This window comes from Mytilus galloprovincialis, chromosome 8, assembly GCF_965363235.1.
Source record: "Mytilus galloprovincialis chromosome 8, xbMytGall1.hap1.1, whole genome shotgun sequence".
Classification (NCBI taxonomy): domain Eukaryota; kingdom Metazoa; phylum Mollusca; class Bivalvia; order Mytilida; family Mytilidae; genus Mytilus; species Mytilus galloprovincialis.
Genome location: NC_134845.1, coordinates 28,083,626 through 28,104,540, shown reverse-complemented (window position 1 = coordinate 28,104,540; position 20,915 = coordinate 28,083,626). Strand labels below are relative to the sequence as shown.

General features: G+C 31.9%; 2 protein-coding genes across 3 annotated transcripts in view; one reads left to right on the top strand and one right to left on the bottom strand.

The window, feature by feature from the left end:
• Nucleotides 1–9,929, top strand: part of LOC143085485 (uncharacterized) — a 29,031-nt gene extending 19,102 nt beyond the window's left edge. Inside the window, exons 4-5 of one of the 2 annotated variants that reach the window (XM_076261855.1) lie at nt 2,163–2,213; nt 5,353–9,929. In XM_076261855.1, coding sequence (XP_076117970.1) covers nt 2,163–2,213; nt 5,353–5,684 — 383 coding nt within the window. In that variant the 3' untranslated portion in view covers nt 5,685–9,929. Of the gene's footprint in view, nt 1–2,162; nt 2,223–5,352 lie in introns of both variants that reach the window. The other variant, XM_076261854.1, reaches the window with a different exon arrangement.
• A 5,999-nt stretch (nt 9,930–15,928) lies between these two features.
• Nucleotides 15,929–18,399, bottom strand: LOC143085473 (uncharacterized). The gene has a single exon (XM_076261834.1). It carries the CDS (start codon nt 18,019–18,021, stop codon nt 16,048–16,050), a length of 1,974 nt encoding a protein of 657 aa, XP_076117949.1. The 5' UTR covers nt 18,022–18,399; the 3' UTR covers nt 15,929–16,047.
• Between the last annotated feature and the right edge of the window lie 2,516 nt (nt 18,400–20,915).

Here is a 20,915-nt window from a genome sequence, read left to right as displayed (position 1 = left end):
GGGAACCACAAGTGGCAGGTCAAAGATACTTGGTATACAATAGTAGAAGTAATGGAATATCTTATTTCTATGGAGAATGTATGGTCCTGCACCGTCAGTCATGGTTCATTGACTTTGAATATTTTACAAGATGTACCTCTGTGTTAACAGTTTACATGTTTCAGCAACTGTTATTTGTATCTCACTTATGAAAATGATTATTTAGCACCTGGACTCATCATTCAGTTGGTCTTTTCCAACATTTAACATGTTCATCTAACTAAATTTTATATTTATACATCTGGTGCTACACATTCCTCCTGTATATATAAAGAAAATGTGGTATGATTGCCAATGAGACAACTCTTCACAAGATACCAAATGACACTGAAATTAAACCAAATAAAAAAGTATGTGTGGTTCCAGTTACATCTGAAAAAAAGTTAGGTTAGGTAGGTAGGGATTTTTTTTTATTTTATGTTTTTTTTTTTACATTGAGTCTATGGGAGCAACATTCTGACTTTAACAGTGCTTAATGAAAAATGACAATAAAATCTTTAGGGTAGGCTATTTTTAAGCCGAAAAAGTAGGGACGGTAGGGTTACTGGAACCACACATATACTTTTATTTGGCCTTAATTTCAACAATGAGCAAAGCCCATACCACATAGCTATATAGTCAACTAGAAAGGGGAGAAAGGCATGAATGGGTTCTGTATATAGATGTATCTCATTGGTATAAATTCCTGCGTAATAAATTGTTCCTGTGTCTTTATTCAGAAAGATTTTTTGCTCAACTGGCCCAGAGGGCCAAGTGAGCTTTTCTCATCACTTGGCGTCTGTTGTCCATCGTTGTTAACTTTTACAAAAAATCTTCTCCTATGAAACTACTGGGCCAAATTTAACTCAACTTTGCCACAATCATCATTGGAGTATCTAGTTTGAAAAATGTGTCTGGTGACCAGGCCAACCAAGATGACCACCGTGTCTAAACATAGAACATAGGGGTAACATGTAGATTTTGGCTTATATCTCTGAAACCAAAGCATTTAGAGCAAATCTGACATAAGGTTTAATTGTTTATCAGGTCAAGAAGTTTTTAGATGAATCGGACAACCCGTTGTTAGGTTGCTGCCCCTGAATTGGTAATTTAAGGAAATTTTGTTATTTTTAGATTATTCTCTTGAAAATCATTATAGAATTAGATAGAGATAAACTGTAAACCGCAATAATGAACAGCAAAGTAAGACCTAAAAATAAGTCAACATGACCAAAATGGTCAATTGACATCTTAAGGAGATATTGTCCTTTATAGTCAATTTTTAACAGTTTTCATAAATTCTGTAAACTATTACAAAATATTTTCCACTGTAAACACTGGGCCAAGTTCATTATAGATAGAGATAATTGTAAGCAGCAAGAATGCTCAGTAAAGTAAGATCTACAAACACATCACCATCACCAAAACACAATTTTGTCATGAATCCATCTGTGCCCTTTATTTGATATGCACATAGACCAAGGTGAGCGACACAGGCTCTTTAGAGCCTCTAGTTTCCTCTCTGAACAGTTTCACATCATATTGTTAATTATATTTTTATGGAGATTTAATTCACTTTGACAAATTGTTTTATAAATTTATGTGCGGTATGCGTACGAATTTTCGGATCTATTTTAGTCTATTGTTTAACAATAGAATAAACTAGTTATGCAAATTAGTAAGGTATATAATAGATTGAAAACGGGTTTTCAAGTTTATCGAAGGCTGGGTGGTGACCACTCGACTTGCTGACAATTTTTTTTGTATTGTTAAATGTGTATAAGATGTCTGTAGTGGATATGTGTATATAGTATACTGATTTGTAATGTTTATTTTATAGATTTGATATGATGAAGTGTTTATGCAGAGATGTTTAGGACATTGTTTGATGAAATGAAATGAAAAGACATTTATAGAAAATTGATTACTAGTAGATTGTGAATTATGATGAATAAATAGAAATGGTCACCATGCCTGTTAGTATCAGAACTATTCTTGTCTTATTTATATACATATATACAATAGGAGTCAGTTTAGAACAGAAATTAGGAGCAGAGTTGTACAAGAAAAATAGAGCAATTTAGCACATAAATATGTTATGTTCGTTTGAACATCGTGAATTAAGAACATAACTTTATTTTCAGGTTTCTACCCTATTCCAATAGAGTTCCATAGTATTTATGAAGAAAAGAAAGGTAATATAGGTAGGATGTATTTTAATGACACTGTACAGATCACATCAAATAAAGTTTATAAAGTGGATATGCGGTTACAATTATACGTATCTTTATTTATCATTTGGCATTATATCGTAACAAGCGATTCTCTACAATAAAATGCAAATGCACATTAACATACATTATAAAGATATAAATTAAAAACACGAAACATTATACTAAACAAACAATAGGAATCCCTTTCTTTCACACTTCATAAATAGCTGTTAAATTAAAAAGTTAGCTGAAATAAATATTAAAGTTCTTTTACATTTCTAATATTTTTTCTTTAGATAAATATAGTTCTTTAAAATATACATATATATTTCTTACTGAATATAATCTCTGTATGCAAAATAACGATTGTCAGAATCATTACTAACTTGCAATGAATATGAGCTCTGGACAACGTAACAAACGTCAAGGCGGTAACGTCGTAAAACTTAAAAAATGGGAAAAATTACAATTTATATCAGCGCAATGTTAAATATGCGCAAATACTCAAAACATAGTATCTACAAGTATTATGATTAAAATAGATAAATTCAGTAATATTAAATAAATGGAAAAAAACACACAATTTGGAATAATATTTCGTACTTAAGTAAGTACATTACGTATGTATGTCCCAAAATTGGTCATCGTTCTCTAACTGAAGTTTGACTCAACCAAATCTTACGAAACTTACACACAATGCTTATTACCATAAAATACAGATCAAGCTTGAAATTTGGTAGCGTCATTTCAACTGTTCTAGTGTTATGCCCCTTTATAAATTGAAAAATTACAAAATTTTTAGTTTCTGTTCTCTAACTTAAGTTTGCCTTAACCAAATCTTATGAAACTTACACACAATGCTTATTACCACAAAACACAGATCAAATTTGAATTTTGGTGGCATCACTTTAACCGTTCTAGAGTAATGTTTCTTTAAAAATGGAAAATTTGGGAAATTTCTAGTTTCAGTTCTTAAGTTTGCCTCAACCAAATGTAATGAAACTAATACACAATACTTTTTACCACAAAACTCATTTGTGTCCATAGGGACACATTTTCCATTTATTTTCAAATGAGATGGTGTTTCTCAGCTACAATCTAATAGAAGGGCAACAGCTTCAAGTTTGAAAGTTTGTTTATTGCTATTTTGACTATGACAAAGTTGATGTTTCCATTGACATGTCACAACGGTACATGGGCCCTTAGTTACTAGATATATTTTTTTATCTCCACTGAGTAGCATGAAAAATTATTACACAACGGATTAAAGGAAAATTACATAAATTGCAATAAATTACAGTTATTAAGGGGGCTAACAGGTATAAATCATTTTTGTTGAGCCTGCAACTTTTGTTGCAGAAAGCTCGACATAGGGATAGTGATCCGGCGGCGGTGTTAGCTTAATTCTTAAAAGCTTTATATTTTAGAAGGTGGAATACCTGGATGCTTCATACTTTGTATATGGATGCCTCATGTTACGAAGTTTTCGTCAGTCACATGTCCAATGTCCTTGACCTCATTTTCATGGTTCAGTGACTACTTGAAAAAAAGTTCAGATTTTTTGTAATGTTAAATGATCTCTTATTATAAGTAATAGGATAACTATATTTGGTATGTGCATACCTTGCAAGGTCCTCACCCCCGTCAGACAGTTTTCACTTGACCTCAACCTCACTTCATGGATCAGTGAACAAGGTTAAGTTTTGGTGGTCAAGTCCATATCTCAGATACTATAAGCAACAAGTCTAGTATATTCGGTGTATGGAAGCACTGTAAGGTGTACATGTCCAACTGGTAGGTATCATCTGACCTTGACCTCATTTTCATGGTTCAGTGGTTATAGTTTAGTTTTTGTGTTTTGGTCTGTTTTTCTTATACTACTGTATGCAATAGGTCTACTATAATTGATGTATGGAATGATTTTCAGGTGTATATGTCTAGCTGGCAGGTGTCATCTGACCTTGGCTTCATTTTCATGGTTCAGTAGTCATAGTTAAGATTTTGAATTTTAATCTTTTTTTCTAATACTTTATGCAATAGGTCAACTATATTTGGTGTATGGAAATATTTAATAATCTATATATTAGTCGCACAGGTTTTATTTGACCTTGACCTCAATTTCATGGTTCATTGCTCAGTGTTAAGTTTTTGTGTTTTGGTCTGTTTTTTTTAAACTATAAGCAATTATTATAGATCAACTATATTTATTGTATGGAAGGATTGTAAGCTGTACATGCCTGCCTGGCATGACTCATCTAACCTTGACCTATTTTTCATGGTTTTTTGGTTAATGTTAAGTTTATGTGACAGATGTAATAAAGCTTTATATTTAGTACTATCAACATAATATCAATGATTAGTAAAGAAGGCCAGACATTTCAGCGTGTGCACTCTTGTTTATTTTAAATATAGGATTTCGCTATTTTTTCTCTATAAATGAACTTATCCTATACTTAATAGAAAAATAAAATAAACATATGGGGTCACTATTCATTTAAGATCACAATCTGACTTTGAAAGACGCATGCATTTTTGTTCAGGTATTATTTTTCTGTTAAAATGATAGGAGAAAAAAAGGTAATATCGAAATAATATTTTTTTTACAGAAATCACATAAATTTTACAATAGCTTAGTTTAAGTACAGCTTATTTGAACAAAAATAATAATAAGTATATGTTAATGATGAGTTAAAAAAGATATTTCAATTTTAGTGCCCAAAAAATGGCAATTTTCGACCAAAGGGAGATGATTTGGAGCTTTTTCAATGATATAAACATTTTAAAAGTCTTCTTGGTCAAAACAAATCTATTTTTTGGTTGATTTTTGTATCATATCATAAATCAACAACTAATAGTGTAATAAATAAAATTTGTAATGAAAAAGATAATGTTTAAATTAAGCTGAATTTTTTGTACCCTTGAGCCTCCTTAAAAGCTCTTAAGTTGTTGATGAAACTGAAACTCCAAAATTATTTTTATTATGACAGACAAATATCAAAAAAGTGTATGGTAAAGTAAAGGCATACATATTTTTTTTTTATTCTTTAGTAATTCTATAATAAAATGGCATTATATGATGATCTAGATTTTTAATGAATATTTTTTTTTTTTAATATTATAGCTGAACTGATGATGACAAGAAAAAGATATAGAGAAGAAAACAGCATTTTGAGATCTAAGGTTAATGATTTGCAGCAAGAAAATGTTGCCATTAAGCAAAGCACCATTTCAAAGGCAGCACTTCAGCAACAGTTGGGAGATTTACAATCTAAATTATCCTATTTACAGAATAGACTTTATTGTAAAATCTGCTTTGAGAACGAATTAGGAGTGAAAGTTCTTCCTTGTCAGCATGTTTTTAGTTGCAGGGATTGTTTTGAAAGGACTCCCAAAACTAAATGTATCATTTGTCAGGGTTTAATTCAAAACTTGGAATTATTTTGTTTACCTTAAAATTTATGCATGATACACAATGGTTTGAATCTTTGAGATTTAAAATTTAGAAAAAAATGACAAATGGAGGCCAGTGTTAGTAGATGATATTACCTCTGTTATATTCAATATTCCCAAAATTTAAGAAACTTTGCAGCAGAGCATAAAAATTGGTAAACCATTTCTTTTCTTATAAATGTGATTTTGATACTGCTGATTTTTATTTAAATTTAAATGTTTAATATAGTGACCATCAGTATTAATTTGAGATTTACAGTACACCATATAAGGAAAAACAAATGACATTCCATCATTCCTTCATTCTGCAACAATCAGTTATACAGATATTTTTTTTCTAAACCCCATCTTATATAGAGCTTACTATTGATATGTATGTCTGCTATGATGATTTCAGATCAAGTTTACTTTTGGTTCCACTCCATTGGTTTTTTTCTGAAATTAAGCTATGGACTGTAGAAATTTCATGAAAATAGCAGTTATACAAACCTTTTCCTAAACACCTTCTCATACTGAGCTGATGTTTTTGTATTTCTGTCTACTTTAATGAGAAACAATTGGTCCGAGACCACAATTGTCGTCCCTTGATTTTCGTTGTTCACGAATAAAGTCCCTAGTGTTGACAGTGGGTTACTTGCCATTAATTTTTATACCCCTTCCAAATTTATTCCTCTATGTTTAATGCCTCAAATTGCAAGTAGGGGGGTGAAATTACACTGTAAAAAAATTTGGGTCCAGAATTTTAAAGGAAAGTAGTAATTTGGTCCAGCTGAAAAGGGTTAAGAATTAGCACTTGGAAGCTGTCAAAAGATTTCAAGACGCCCAAAACATAAAATTGTCCATAATTTGAGTTAGAGCCTTTGAAGTTTTCTATAATATTGATATAATTTGTCCCAAAAGTAGTACAACACACTGTAAAAATTTCTTTGAGAAAGCGCTGGTGGGATTTTTTTTATTTTCATTTATGTTCTAAAAGAAATGCACAACGAAATAATTGTGGTCTTGGACCAATTGGTTATGTTCCACTGATATAGCAAAAAATATGTGCTCCTAAAAATGGCTTTCAGCATTTTTTGCAAGTAAGTCATACATGCTGTTTTGACATGTCTAGTTTTAATGACTTTTATTGACTTCTTTTCTGTCATACAAAATAGCACTTTTGAATTTGTTTTACTAGTTGAATGCATGTAATATTTAACAATGCTGGTATTTTTTAATTTATCTAAAAGTTATAAACAAATCTTAATGCTGAAGTAGTTTTGATATTTTAAATGAAAAAAGTGTTTGCCTTAACTGATCTTTTATACTCAACTTATGCAGAAAAGTTCATATATATTTTTTAGTACATCACCAAAAAAATAAGATAAATTAGCATGCATCATTTTTAAAATGAAAATCCTTATAGTTCCCAAGACTATCTAAAAATTTCCAAATACTAATAAGTATCTTCCAGTATTTCTGACATGTTAAAAATTGCTTTGTGTGTTCTACAGTATTTATAACACTTTGTTACGCTATATAGAAAAAGAAAACATATGGCTTTTCAATGCAATACAAAAAACTGCAGACAATTTAACCTGAAAGAAAAGGAAAAGGGTATTTTATGTCTGTTATTGATCTCAAAATCATCAAAGAGGTAATGGCTTTAAGAAATAAATCTTTTGGAGGTTTTACTTTGAATATAGTAAAATGACAGCTCAATAAATCATAAATTTTTAGTAGATATATAATTTCTATGGCAACAGTTTTGTAAATAATGATTTTTGTTGCATTATTTAATGAAATAACTATATTTTTATGAACTTCTCAATACATGTATATTACATGTATTTTTAACATATCGTATACATTTATAGTGCTTATTCACTAGTCATGCATTAGATTTATTTTTCTTTTTATATTGTTGTTTCATAAATACTAATGTTTTTACATTTATAACTTGCATATTTATTATATTCTCATGTTAGATCTTATAATGTTTGTTGTCTTTTAGTCTTGATATTGTGTAAGAAAAATGTATGATATTTTAAAGTGTCACAAGCAAGTGCATGACCAGCACATATATTATCTTAAATCATCATGGATAGTTTAGATAAGGTAAATTTAACAAACAATTCTATACTGGTCAGTAAAACCATTGAAAACTAATAGGACATCATACATCATTTCAACACACAAGCCAGTAGTTTATCATGGTCTTGGTCATTTGATATTTACAGTGCCTTTGTCATTTTAAATTGTAAATAGATATTCATATTTTCCTGTAAAATATTCACAACTGCAATAAATCAAAATCTTATTCAATCAAATCAGATTTCAGGGAAAGTTATTTTAAATTTAATGACCAGGGTACAAAATAAATAGAAAATCAGGTATATGATTTATTTTTTATATGTATTTCTCACTCACTCATTCACCTAGAATAAATTTAACTATACATGATTGTAATGCAAATCTGCATATCTACATTGCAATTTGTTTTACAAAAAGGCAGCTTTTGTGGACCATATAAATCATGATACTTATTATTATTCAGATCTTTATTTGTTTCTGTTATAATCTTTAATTTCAAAACTCATACATTGTCATAGTTAGGTTTCTAAACAAATTTAGCAAAACATGTAACAAAAATTTCAGGGGGGGGGGGGGGGTTATTAAAGGCTTTTTGTTTAATTTTGTCCTGAAATTTTTTAATTTTTGTTTTTCCTGTTTGTTTTTTTTTTTTTGTATGTTTTGGATAGTTTCTTATAAAACTGATTATTGAAGGTGGCCATGTACAAGGATGGGAATAGGTTGTACCTCAATGATTTTTTTCGGCAGATAGTGCATCCTTTAAAGTGTCTTTTTATATTTGTAGTTACCATTGATCTTTTATATAAAAGCATTATTTATAGTTTAATTTGTATATACATATTTTCAGACATAGTTCAAGTTTTACAAGACTTTCAAGCATAGTTTTTAAATACTGCTGAAAATTTTGGAGATTTATGTAGCAGAATGAAATATCATACATTGTACATACAAATTTCAATAGATGTTTATAGATTAATATCTTTTATCCAAAGTGTGTTCAGATATAGTGCCATACATTAAATGTTCTTTTTCAAAATGTATGCATTTTCAAGGCTAAAACAGTCCAATAGTTTGTTAATCTTCCCTCAGAAATGTTTTTAGGTTAATTTGGACACACAGTAGATTTTTCTAGCTTTGCTTTATTCATTTTGTCTGTAAAATTCTATATAGAAATTGATCCCTGGTGTTTGCATTGAATCATATCATTAAAATGTGTATATTTAATTGTTTGCATACCATGACATTCTATTATTGCATTATATTGCATCGAAAGAGATAAAAATCTAAGGTTCTAAATAGCAGTTAATACTTTATGCTATGATTTTACAAATTGTGCAATACTATTCTGTTCAGCCATCTTATGTATATTCATTACACCAAAGTTTAAGAATAAAATTGAGAATGGAAATGGGGAATGTGTCAAAGAGACAACAACCCGACCAAATAAAAAAACAACAGCAGAGGGTCACCAACAGGTCTTCAATTTAGCGAGAAATTCCCGCACCCGGAGGCGTCCCTCAGCTGGCCCCTAAACAAATATATACTAGTCCAGTGATAATGAACGCCATACTAATTTCCAAATTGTACACAAGAAACTAAAATTAAAATAATACAAGACTAACAAAGGCCAGAGGCTCCTGACTTGGGACAGGCGCAAAAATGCGGCGGGGTTAAACATTTTTGTGAGATCTCAACCCTCCCCCTATACCTCTAACCAATGTAGAAAAAACATGGCAAAGTTGCAATTACAAATCTACAGAATGTAAATTTCAATGTTTGGGTTTGTATCCATTGTAATGGTAGATAATTTTTTTAATTTGCAGTTATCTCCCCTATAACTAATTCAACAACCAATTTCTGACTGTCCTCTGATGTTTCAGATATCACAGTTGTATTGTAAAGTAATACATTGGAGGGAGATATCTGATCTTATTTAGATTGTTTATCAATATGATACATTCATCTGCACATTTTCTTTACAGTTCTCTTCTCTTTTCTTTGCTCAGTAGTTTAGATAAATTATACTCTATATGTTGTTGTTTTGCTGTCAGTAAATGTAATGTTACCTTATAGAATTATAACCATTTACATGAACTAAAGCTAAGATTGTGCAATGCAAGGGAAACAGTATTACTGTGTAATAGACAGTATTATAAATAATAAATATATATTAAGTTTAGAATTTTGTTATTAATGTTGTCTGTCTGTACACACTGAATAAGTTAAATCTATATTACATTTGAAGAGCTACATGCCCCACCCTACATGCAGAATATCAAATGGTTGTCTCCTTACCTATAGGAAATAGGTTATAAGTGTATATTATTACAAAACAAATTAAGTCATTGGCAGTAATATAAATGTTATCTGGCTGTAAAGTCTATATTCCATAAAAGGAGTAGGTCTGGTAAGGACCGATTTTGGCCTCAAATTTCAGGTTCATCTTACGAAAGATTTTGACCACTTTTTAAACACTTATGTGTCTATTTCATTTGAATCAATTAATTTATGTGAAAGATTTTAACTGATTTAGTCATTAAAAACAACCCGATTTAAGCTCAAATGTGAAAAATCTACCAAATATGCCGAAAAATGTCACTTTTCAGATGATTTTTGTCAAAAATGAAAGTGGCCGCATCCGTGTTCATCCTCGACCTTTATATATGTTATGTATTATCATAAAATACAACTTACATTTTAATATTAAGGATGAACACGAATGCGGCCACTTTCGTTTCACACGAAAACTGTCTAAAATTTAACTAAAATGCTAGAATTGTGAAGATTTCAGTAATTTAGCACGACTTAATGGTGCTAGTACCCGATATATGTGCATTGTATTGTCAAAAACAGCCCATATTTATGTAGCAGAAGCATTCTACTGTCCAATAAATAACTAAAAGTTTACATTTTAATAATTTTGTAAAACTGCTATATTTTGGGGCCAAAAAGGGGTCTTACTGGACCTACTCCTTTGTAGAGTTGCCTTCCATTTTAAGATTATTGCAATATGTTATGGTATCCTTCAATTAACCATTTTGACCTCAAAATTTTGCATTGATTTATGTTTACATTTTCAACCAATGCAAGTGAAACATGACTTTGTGGCAAGTGTTAACAACCTATTTTAAAATGATGTTACTTAGATTATAGTGTTAAATATCTGAATATTTGTTTAAAGTAACTATAGAGTTCAGTTGCATTCTTCTCATGTTATGTATTTCCGTTGTCTATATTTTTTGGCTAAGCACTTTTCATAGATTCATACTAAAGAAATCATTCAACTTTATTGCAGAAAATAAATGACCAACATAGATACAATTAAACAGAGTGAACCTAGATCAAAAATCACCATCCACCTGTTCATATAAACTTTGCATACTAGAAATCCATGGCACAATATGAGAAATGTCAAAATTATAAGGCCTTATGCTAGAAAATTATGACTGAAATAATTTATAAGGCTTGGGTAAGGTAAATGGTACAAATGCCTATCTCCTGTAAAGCTCTCTTTTCATTTAAAACTTCAGAACCAATTTCAACCAATCTTTATCTGTTTGGTCAATATAATATACTGTATAAAGTTATAGTTATTTCTGCCAACCAACTAACATGGCCAACAATTAAAAATAATATGGATGGATGGATTGGTGTTTAATATCTAGTGGCAAATATTAAATATATATTGGAGGAAAATCATGTCGATTTTACATGCTTATGAATTCTGCTTTGTACTATACTGACCTCCTGAGCTGACTTTTTAACGTGCTAGTTCACAAAAAAAGACATATCACCCTTCTTGGACATATTTTTCTTTCTGCTTTGTAGTCGATCAGTCTTTAGTCTTGTGTATAAATCCTCATTGCAGAGAAGCGGCTAACACCAATTTTCAAGCCTTTGATCTGGCCAGGAATCAAACTCTTGCACTCTAGGCAGGCATGCAACCCTGATACCACTGATGTGGTTTATCTTTAAATAGAACTTAAGGAGATATAAAAGTGGTAATCTAATAGAAAGATTAAAAATGATCATAGTAAAAGTGCTTCTTCCAATATCATAATACAGCTCCTCATATGTGTTACAGTTAAATGAATAAAGCATGAAAACCAAGAGTTTAAATGCCTTGCCTGCAAACTTTGTTTGGTTGTTTGCTCAGGCATTGTAATCAAGATTGACACCTAAATTCAATGGAGAGGCGGAGTAACAGTTTGTTTACTATATAAAAAAAGAGTTGATTGAATCATGCATATTATTTTCGAAACAATTGTGATATTCATTGACCAACCAAACCTTTGTGTATAGTAAAAAGACTGTTATACTCCACCTATCCATTGAATTTAGGTGTCAATCGTAATTACAGAGTATGAGCAAACATCCAAACAAAGTTGGCAAGCAAGGAAACTCTTGGTTTGCATGCTTTATTATTTTAACTGTAATGTTCCTAAATGATGATATTTGACCTGTTTTAGCAATATTGCCTATTATCTTGAAAACTAATAGAAAATGTTACCACTGAAACGATCTGTAATATTAAATCTACAAAATTACTTTTTATAGGAGATGAATTTTGATGTTTGGGCCTTGTTATTAAATTGGTCCACATTGAGATCAAAAGGGTCCAAAATTAAACTTTGTTTGATTTCATCAAAAAATGAATTCTTAGGATTATTTGATATGCTAAATCCATCCATGTATTTAGATTTTAGATATTACACCATAAAAGGTAAATTCAAATTATCTAAGTTCATTAGACCACATTCATTCTGTGTCAGAAACCTATGCTGTGTCAAATATTTAATCACAATCCAAATTCAGAGCTGTATCAAGCTTGAATGTTGTGTCCACACTGGCCCTATTATTCAAAATTCTACCTCTGCAGTCGTATCAAGCTGCGCCCTGCAGAGCATTTTATTTTAGGTTAGAGAATTGTCTTATTAGCATCCATACCATATCTTATTTTTGTATTACATAGTGAACAGCAAACATAATAATAAATAAAACGGTAAAAGGTCTACAAAACAGTAAATTGCATTTCAACAATTGATTCCATATTGACGTTCTTGCCCCTATTTGACATTCATTTTAAAACCTGAACCTTTTTGCCTATTAGCTTGAGATCTATTATAAATAAACAATACTGTAAACAGTATAAAAAGAAATACAGGATATTTACAAAATTGCAACAAACTCGATAGGAGTATTTGCCCTTGACTGATGATATTTGTTCATTCTGTAGTTCTGCGTTTATTTCAGTTCACTTGACCAAAGGCCTATGTGAAATCTAATCTTGTAATCCAATTGTGTCTACGTTCACCGTCCGTCTGTTAGTATTTCATTGTGTTTACCCTGTCAAATTGAGAACAACTGAACAGAATGAAACTGATAAAACTTTATCTTCCTCACAAGGTCATTTCCGACGTGTATAACGTTGGTGCCGATTTGCCATGAAACATTGCTGTTGTGGCATTTTTCAAATTTCTGAATGTTAATATTAGGACAACTTTTTTTTTTCAGGAATGTCTGATTAATTGAAACAAAGCTTGAAAAATATTCTTTAGAATTTCCATTACAAATGTTCTTATAGGGTGACAGGCGATGTCAAAATTTACCTCTATTTGCTTTTATTTTCCAATACGGTCCCATTGAAATGAAAACAAACCATGCACAAATGTCTCTTATGATTCAAGGAACATAGTGATAACAAAACGTTGCAAATTTGATTCTAATGACAATTTCTGTTTTACAAGGCTTCAGGCGTCAAAAAAAGGTCAATTATTGGTCTGATCATGGAAGTGTTATAGTCAATATAATACTTCCATGGTCTGATCATGGAAGTGTTATAGTCTATAATACTTCCATGGTCTGATTTTGAAAGGTCTCTTCTAGAATCACTGAACCAATTGAAACCCAACTGATTCCCGGATATGTTCATGTAAAGGGACTTAAATACGAGTTATCACTTTGAAAAACTGAGAACACCATGCCCCAAACAAACAAAAGAATACAAAAAGAACAAACCAACAGTTAAAAAAAACCCACTGAAAACTACTAACCCTGAGCAATACGAAAACTACCAAAATTGGGGTCTCAGGTAAACCATGCATATACATGTAGTTGCTTTTTGGACTAAATGCAACAAACCGAGCGTTTCAGGGCGCTACGAGCATCTCATCAATTTTAAATAAAGGACCGGTCATTTGTGATCATTTGTCACAAACTAAATTACGAAATACAGTGAGAATTCAATCAGTTTCCAACACTTCAGAATAGAGGGCATCAAAATGTGTTTATTTAAATTGAGCAAGTCTTTTTTCAAACTTGCTAAAAATATATTACTGTGTCACTTAATTCGTGTATAATATTATTTTGTATATCTGTATATATAGAGTGTATTATTTAAGGTATAGTTTTACCAATTGTCTGTTCCGTCCCTGAAACATGTAATGTGATGTCATGCAATGCGATGATTTTTCCAAAACTGTAGATTTTAATGTCAACACGTGTCAAATTGCTCATTATCTCAAGCATAAACTCTATTGTTTTTGAGATATTCACAACATCTTAATACCAAAGGTTATCAAGACGTCCATACATTGACTGTTCGGTTCATATGTTTAAATAATTTTTAAATTCTTAATCTCTTCCATCAAAAACAAATCATACGGTTAAGGTGTGATTTAAAACACCCTTGGTTTAGATGCACTATTCTATAAACTTAAGATACCAATACCAGAGCTTACAACACGTGTATCAGGGATAACCTTCACCAGATACGCTCGAGGTCAATACTTTTAGAAGCCAAGTACTATATATAAAATGCTCAGATAAAATGCATCGGGCATCTTATAAGATCAACCACTTGTGGAACCAGTACTATCAAATTTTCAAATAGGCAAGTGCTGAAAAGTATTACCATATCAAATCCGATTAAAATTTAGATTTATCGAAAGTCGCATGCTCGTCAAAGCTCATCTGAGCATAAAGAAATCAGAAATTTGTTGGGTTTTTGTCGAGCCTTCGACTTTAGTCGAAAAAGCGAGACTAAGCGATCCTACATTCCGTCGTCGTCGGCGTCGTCGTCGTCGGCGGCGTCCACAAATATTCACTCTGTGGTTAAAGTTTTTGAAATTTTAATAACTTTCTTAAACTATACTGAATTTCTACCAAACTTGGACAGAAGCTTGTTTATGATCATAAGAAAGTATCCAGAAGTAAATTTTGTAAAAATAAAATTCCATTTTTTCCGTATTTTACTTATAAATGGACTTAGTTTTTCTGCGAGGAAACATTACATTCACTCTGTGGTTAAAGTTTTTAAAATTTTAATAACTTTCATAAACTATCCTTGATATGTACCAAACTAGGACAGAAGCTTGTTTATGATCATAAGATGGTATCAAGAAGAAAATGTTGTGAAAATAAATTTCCACTTTTCCGTATTTTACTTATAAATGGACTTAGTTTTTTCTGCGAGGAAACATTACATTCACTCTGTGGTTAAAGTTTTTAAAATTTTAATAACTTTCATAAACTATCCTTGATATGTACCAAACTTGGACAGAAGCTTGTTTATGATCATAAGATAGTATCAAGAAGAAAATTTTGTAAAAATAAATTTCCACTTTTCCGTATTTCACTTATAAATGGACTTTGTGGTTTAAGTTTTTAAAATTTTATAATGTTCTTAAACTATCCTGGATTTCTACCAAACTTAGACAAAAGCTTATTTCTGATCATAAGATATTATTCAGAAGTAAATTTTGTAAAAAAAAAATTCACTTTTTCCGTATTTTACTTATAAATGGACTTAGTTTTTCTTCCAGTTAACATTACATACAGTCTGCAGTTATAAAACATTTATTAGATTCATAAACTATCCTGGATTTTTTTACCAAACTTGGAAGCTTCTTTCAATCAAAAGACAGTATTGTGAGGGAAATTTTTATTGATGTTTTTCCTCATTTTTGTTGAGTCTGCGATTAACAGAAAAAGTAGGCGAGACACCGGGTTCCGTGGAACCCTTACAAATTTTTTTTGTTGTTGCTCTTTGGTCTTTTTGCCACATTCCTCATTTCCAACAAATGGAAGTTTTTAACGACCTTAACTTTAGTATTCCCATTTAAAAATTAATATGTGTAGGTCATCATACCAATGGGTTTATAATGATAAAAAAATACTTGTATGCAGTTTTGTATAAACTATATAATTATGAATACAAATGGAGACTAGATTAAATAATTATTCAACACTGTATAGTTTCCTTGACATTTGTTATATTTAGTAAGTCTTCAATTTACTGACTCGTGGATGGAGACTGGGTACCATTCTCCCCTTTTCTAGCATATTTGTATATCCATACTGTCGATTTAGTATCACCAACCCATAAGTTTCCTTCTTTGTCCAAGGCCATTGCGTTTGGACCACGTATTCCGTCCTTTTCAGACAAGAGGAATCCGATAAACTGACCGCTTAAGTCCAACAAATGAACAGCGTGGTTACTCCAATCTGCGACTAACACGTTGCCCGACTTGTCAGCAACTACACCAAAAGGATTAAATGGTTTCTTCAAAGCAATTTCGGACGGTCCACGGTAATAATGTTTAACAACACCCTGTGTGCTGAGGGTAGTTATTCTTACATTGTTTTCTTCACGATCGGAAACGCAAATATCACCAAGCATATTTTGATGAAGTCTATATGGTGCGCAAAATATTTCTTGGCAACCGTCTTCCTCGATTTGGTCCAAAATCTGTCCTGCTTCGTTCATTCTGATAACCATCCTTCGTGACGCCTGACCTCGTGTAGTCACATAGCTGTCTACGGCACATACCAACAGTTGGTTCTTCTTTGTGAAAGTTATCCCTCCAGGATACCAATTCAATTTAACAAAATCTTTCACATTTAAGTCTTGGTCAAGTTTAACGAGTTTCTTTCCGTCATAGCTAGAAATATATACCTCGCCATTCGGACGTCCGTGAATATCATCTATTTGTATGTCCAACTTCTGTGTACGTAGTTTTACACCTTTATTTGAAAATAGATGCATCTGATTGGTTCCCCATCCACAGCATATCCATGCTTCCTTGTCGGATATTGGCGCTATCGCATGAATTGTGTCCATAACTTCGGAAACTTTGAAACTGAACAAAAGCTGGACATCAAATTGTAAAGCTATTCTCAGACCCCATGGTAAGGGTAGAAATGGCATTTTAATATCCGTATCATCACAATACCCTACCATATCTTCCAAGCATTTGGCATCATCGGCGCCAACATGAAATGTCGTGCTTTTACAAGATTTCAGGCCCGACTGTGGAATTTCTTTATCCACATGTTTAAAACGATTTTGGACTCTTTGACACATCAGAACAACTTCTGCGTCATTTCCAAGATTTAGTATCTCCTCAACGGAATTGTTTATAGAAGATACTGAAGTGATTGTATGTTGTGTAACTTCTATATGTTTGTCAATGCGTTCGTTTTCACCGTTTTTGTGACTGTCCACTTCTGCAATCAGATTGTTTCCAACTTTGTCAATTTGATCCTTTAGAAATTGACATCTGTTTTTGATATTTGTGATAGCCTCTTGTGAGTAACCGTCTAGCAGTTTTTTAGAGTCCACCATTTCCTTCACGTAGTCTTGGAGACAAGGCAGATACTCATGCATACTTTTAATCATTGGATTGACTTTCTCACGTTTTTCTTTCGCGCCTTCCTGGATGCCTTTGTATTTGTGTCCCTTGTGGTCTGATACTTTAGCAACACATTCCTTACAGACAGGAATTTCGCAAAGCATGCAGTAGAATTTGTTTTCCTCTTTGTGTTTTTCACAGTATGACTTGTGTGACAGTTGAGTTATACTTTTTGTCTCGGGTTTTGACAATTTGATGACATGATGATCTCGGTGACCATCCGTGTCAATATGACGATTACTACATGTATCACAGTAATTACTTTCACATTCTAGGCAACGGTCTACAGCTTCCACTGTCTCTGGCTTACATTTATCACAGTTTGAAAACGTTGAAAATGCAGCACTGGCCTGAATAGCCCGTATGTAGTAGTTAACTTTGAAACCTTTCACTCCAGATTTTGGAATTGCTATTTCCGTTCGACACATAGGACATGCAAATGATGCTTTAGCTTCGATTTTGTTAATGTGTTTGTCTATACATTCTCGACAGAATGAATGAAAGCACTCTAGTATCCTTGGATCTTTATGTCTCTTGCTACATATCATACACTGAAGAGGATCCGCAGTAGACATCTCCAAGACGGAAATACAAACATTAGAACTTTATCATCCGAGATTTTTTATGTTCCACTTTTTTAAGTGTCCGTGTGTTTGTCTTCTAATTGAGCACTAAGCACATGCGGTTAATAATCGGATATGACGAAGTTAATGAACTAAATTTGTATTATTTCTTTTATCACTATAACCTGACTATTAAGGAATATATCGATCATTTAAATCTCTATATGTCAAGGTATGGTATTGTACCAGCAACGTCAAGTAAAATATTGAGGCTCGCCGAGGGAAAATAAATTCCAATTCCAAATCGTATTTCATCACATGTAGTACGATTTGTTGTATAAGAAAGCTAATTTCGTAGTGAATACAGTGTTGACAATTCTCGAATAAGTTTGGATATGTATTTACGCACAGATAACTTTGATAAATAAAGTACCCAATAAATATTGCATTCAACATGCCCAAACGTGATACTGGAATGCCATTTAAACTGCGATTTAAAGTATAAATACTTGATAGGTTCATAAGTAATAAGGATATTAATAGTGTATCGTTTAAATGTTGAAAGCAGATAAATAAATACTGCCATTGACACTTTAGTTCTTATTTGATTTACCACTCTGTACATATATGTTCTTTTGTTTTTGTAACAATTTAATCAGATTTAAACCAGACTTAGAAGTATCAGGACTTATATAGGCGAGCCAATGTGTACAGACATGATTATCTGTTATAAATCGATGCTTTTAAAAATATGTGAATGTAGAAGATGAGTGGAGACAGGTTTACCTCATGTATATATATAAAAAAAAAGAAGATGTGGTATGATTGCCCGAATGAGATAACTCTCCACAAGAGACCAAATGACACCGAACTTAACAGTAAATTGTATAGGTCACCGTACAGTCGCTGTTCGTTAATTATATTTCTCTCTCATTTATTCTAAGATATTATTAAGAAAATTAATAGGTTTCTAGATTTTTTTTAAATATTCTTTAAATGTGTGTTTAAATCTTATTGACTGTTAATTTGTTCATCGTCGTGTAAAAAGCGATCGTTTGAAGCCCATCATCTGTTCTCCGATGTCATCACTTTTGAATGAAAGCACACTTAAAGCCTGTGGTCATACTTCTTGTGTCTGTTGCTGCACAGCAAAAACTGATGAGGGTCGTTTTTTGTTTGTTTGTTTGTTTGTATTTGTTTGGTTTTTTTTTTCTTTCTGATATGTTTTGTATTCTCTTTCCTATGTTTCAGTTTCCTTTAATTTACATTGTTCCTATGGAACTACAGTACTGATAATTAAACTTGCATCAACATTACTATACCAAAATAGAGATCTTATAATCGCAGACTAGGCCATATATTACTAAACATGGATGGAGGGTAATGGAGTAGCTGAAAAACAATATACTTTTTAAACATACAAGAACATACAAGAAACAAGAATGTGTCCTCAGTACACGAATGCCCCACTCGCACTATCATTTTCTATGTTCAGTGGACCGTGAAATTGGGGTAAAATCTCTAATTTGGCATTAAAATTAGAAAGATCATATCATAGGGAACATGTGTACCAAGTTTGAAGTCGATTGGACTTCAACTTCATCAAAAACTACCTCGACCAAAAACTTTAACCTAAAGCGGGACAGACGGACGAACGAACGAACGGACGGACGGACGGACGGACGGACGAACGGACACACAGACCAGAAAACATAATGCCCCTCTACTATCGTAGGTGGGGCATAAAAACCGTGTATGAAATATAAACCAATCGAAAGCTTATTTCAAATGGAACAGAAAATATAGTCAATTTAGAGTACCGAACACGGATGAATAATAATTGTACATGCAAAATACTCCAATATAGGTCAACTGGCAAACATGTATAATACAGAAAGTGAAGATCTACAAATATAAACATTAAATACATAGTTATAATTGGTAATGTAATATTTGATGGACATGGATCTCATTTTCGTAAGTCTAAAGATTGATGACTGGTAAGGGATAATTTGGAAGAAAAAAAACATACTAAAAAACGAGAAAAAAACGAGAAAAGACCTTAAATTTTTCAAATCTCCAACTACACTGAGCCTTGATGCTAACAACTGGAGGTTGCAAGAGGCAGAGTTAGGGAAGGATTATTTTGCCCCCCTTTTAAAAATTCTGTATCCACATCTGGAATTCATGATCAATAAATTGTCCAATCTTATATCTTATAAATATTATGATGAAAACTCTCGGGTTTGTCCTATACAAGGAACATATATATTAGATATACTGCTCCCAGCTGATACTAAGTAGTTGGAACATGTTTTGAAGGGTCATTGGTTGTCGAAATCATGTTCACCTATTTGACTCAAAGGGGCATTGATTGTCAAATTCATGTTCACCGATTTGACTCAAATTCAAATATTTAAATTATCGTAACATACTAAAACGTATATCCAAATAAAAATAAATCTAAAATAAACAATTTACATACAATGGGCTCGGTAAAATGTATCATCGTGTCGTGTGTATGTCTAAACGCCATCTAGTTTACTATCGAGTTGACCTCCGAAGAATTTCGACAGTCACACTCAGTTTAAGCGATATAAACATAAATACATAGATATAGATAGATAGCGAACTTGTCCCGCAATTGAATTTTCTAAGTCTGTTTAGTTTCAGACAAGGTTACAAATGTATGTTTATCATCGTTTTTATCTGTATAGTTTTTGTGAATCGAATCAGTCAATCATATAAATTTAAGTTTACCGTTGTTTCACTTTCAATGTTGACATGTTTTTCCTTTTAATAAATAGACACTCATAATTCATACATTATCCATCTCTAGTTAAGGGGTTGAATTGTAGGTCACATGAATACGGATTAAATGAGGTCGAATTATTCACTTGCAAGCG

Excerpts from the sequence above, each read along its gene's own strand:
- LOC143085473 (XM_076261834.1), bottom strand. The coding sequence starts at position 18,021 with ATGTCTACTGCGGATCCTCTTCAGTGTATGATATGTAGCAAGAGACAT.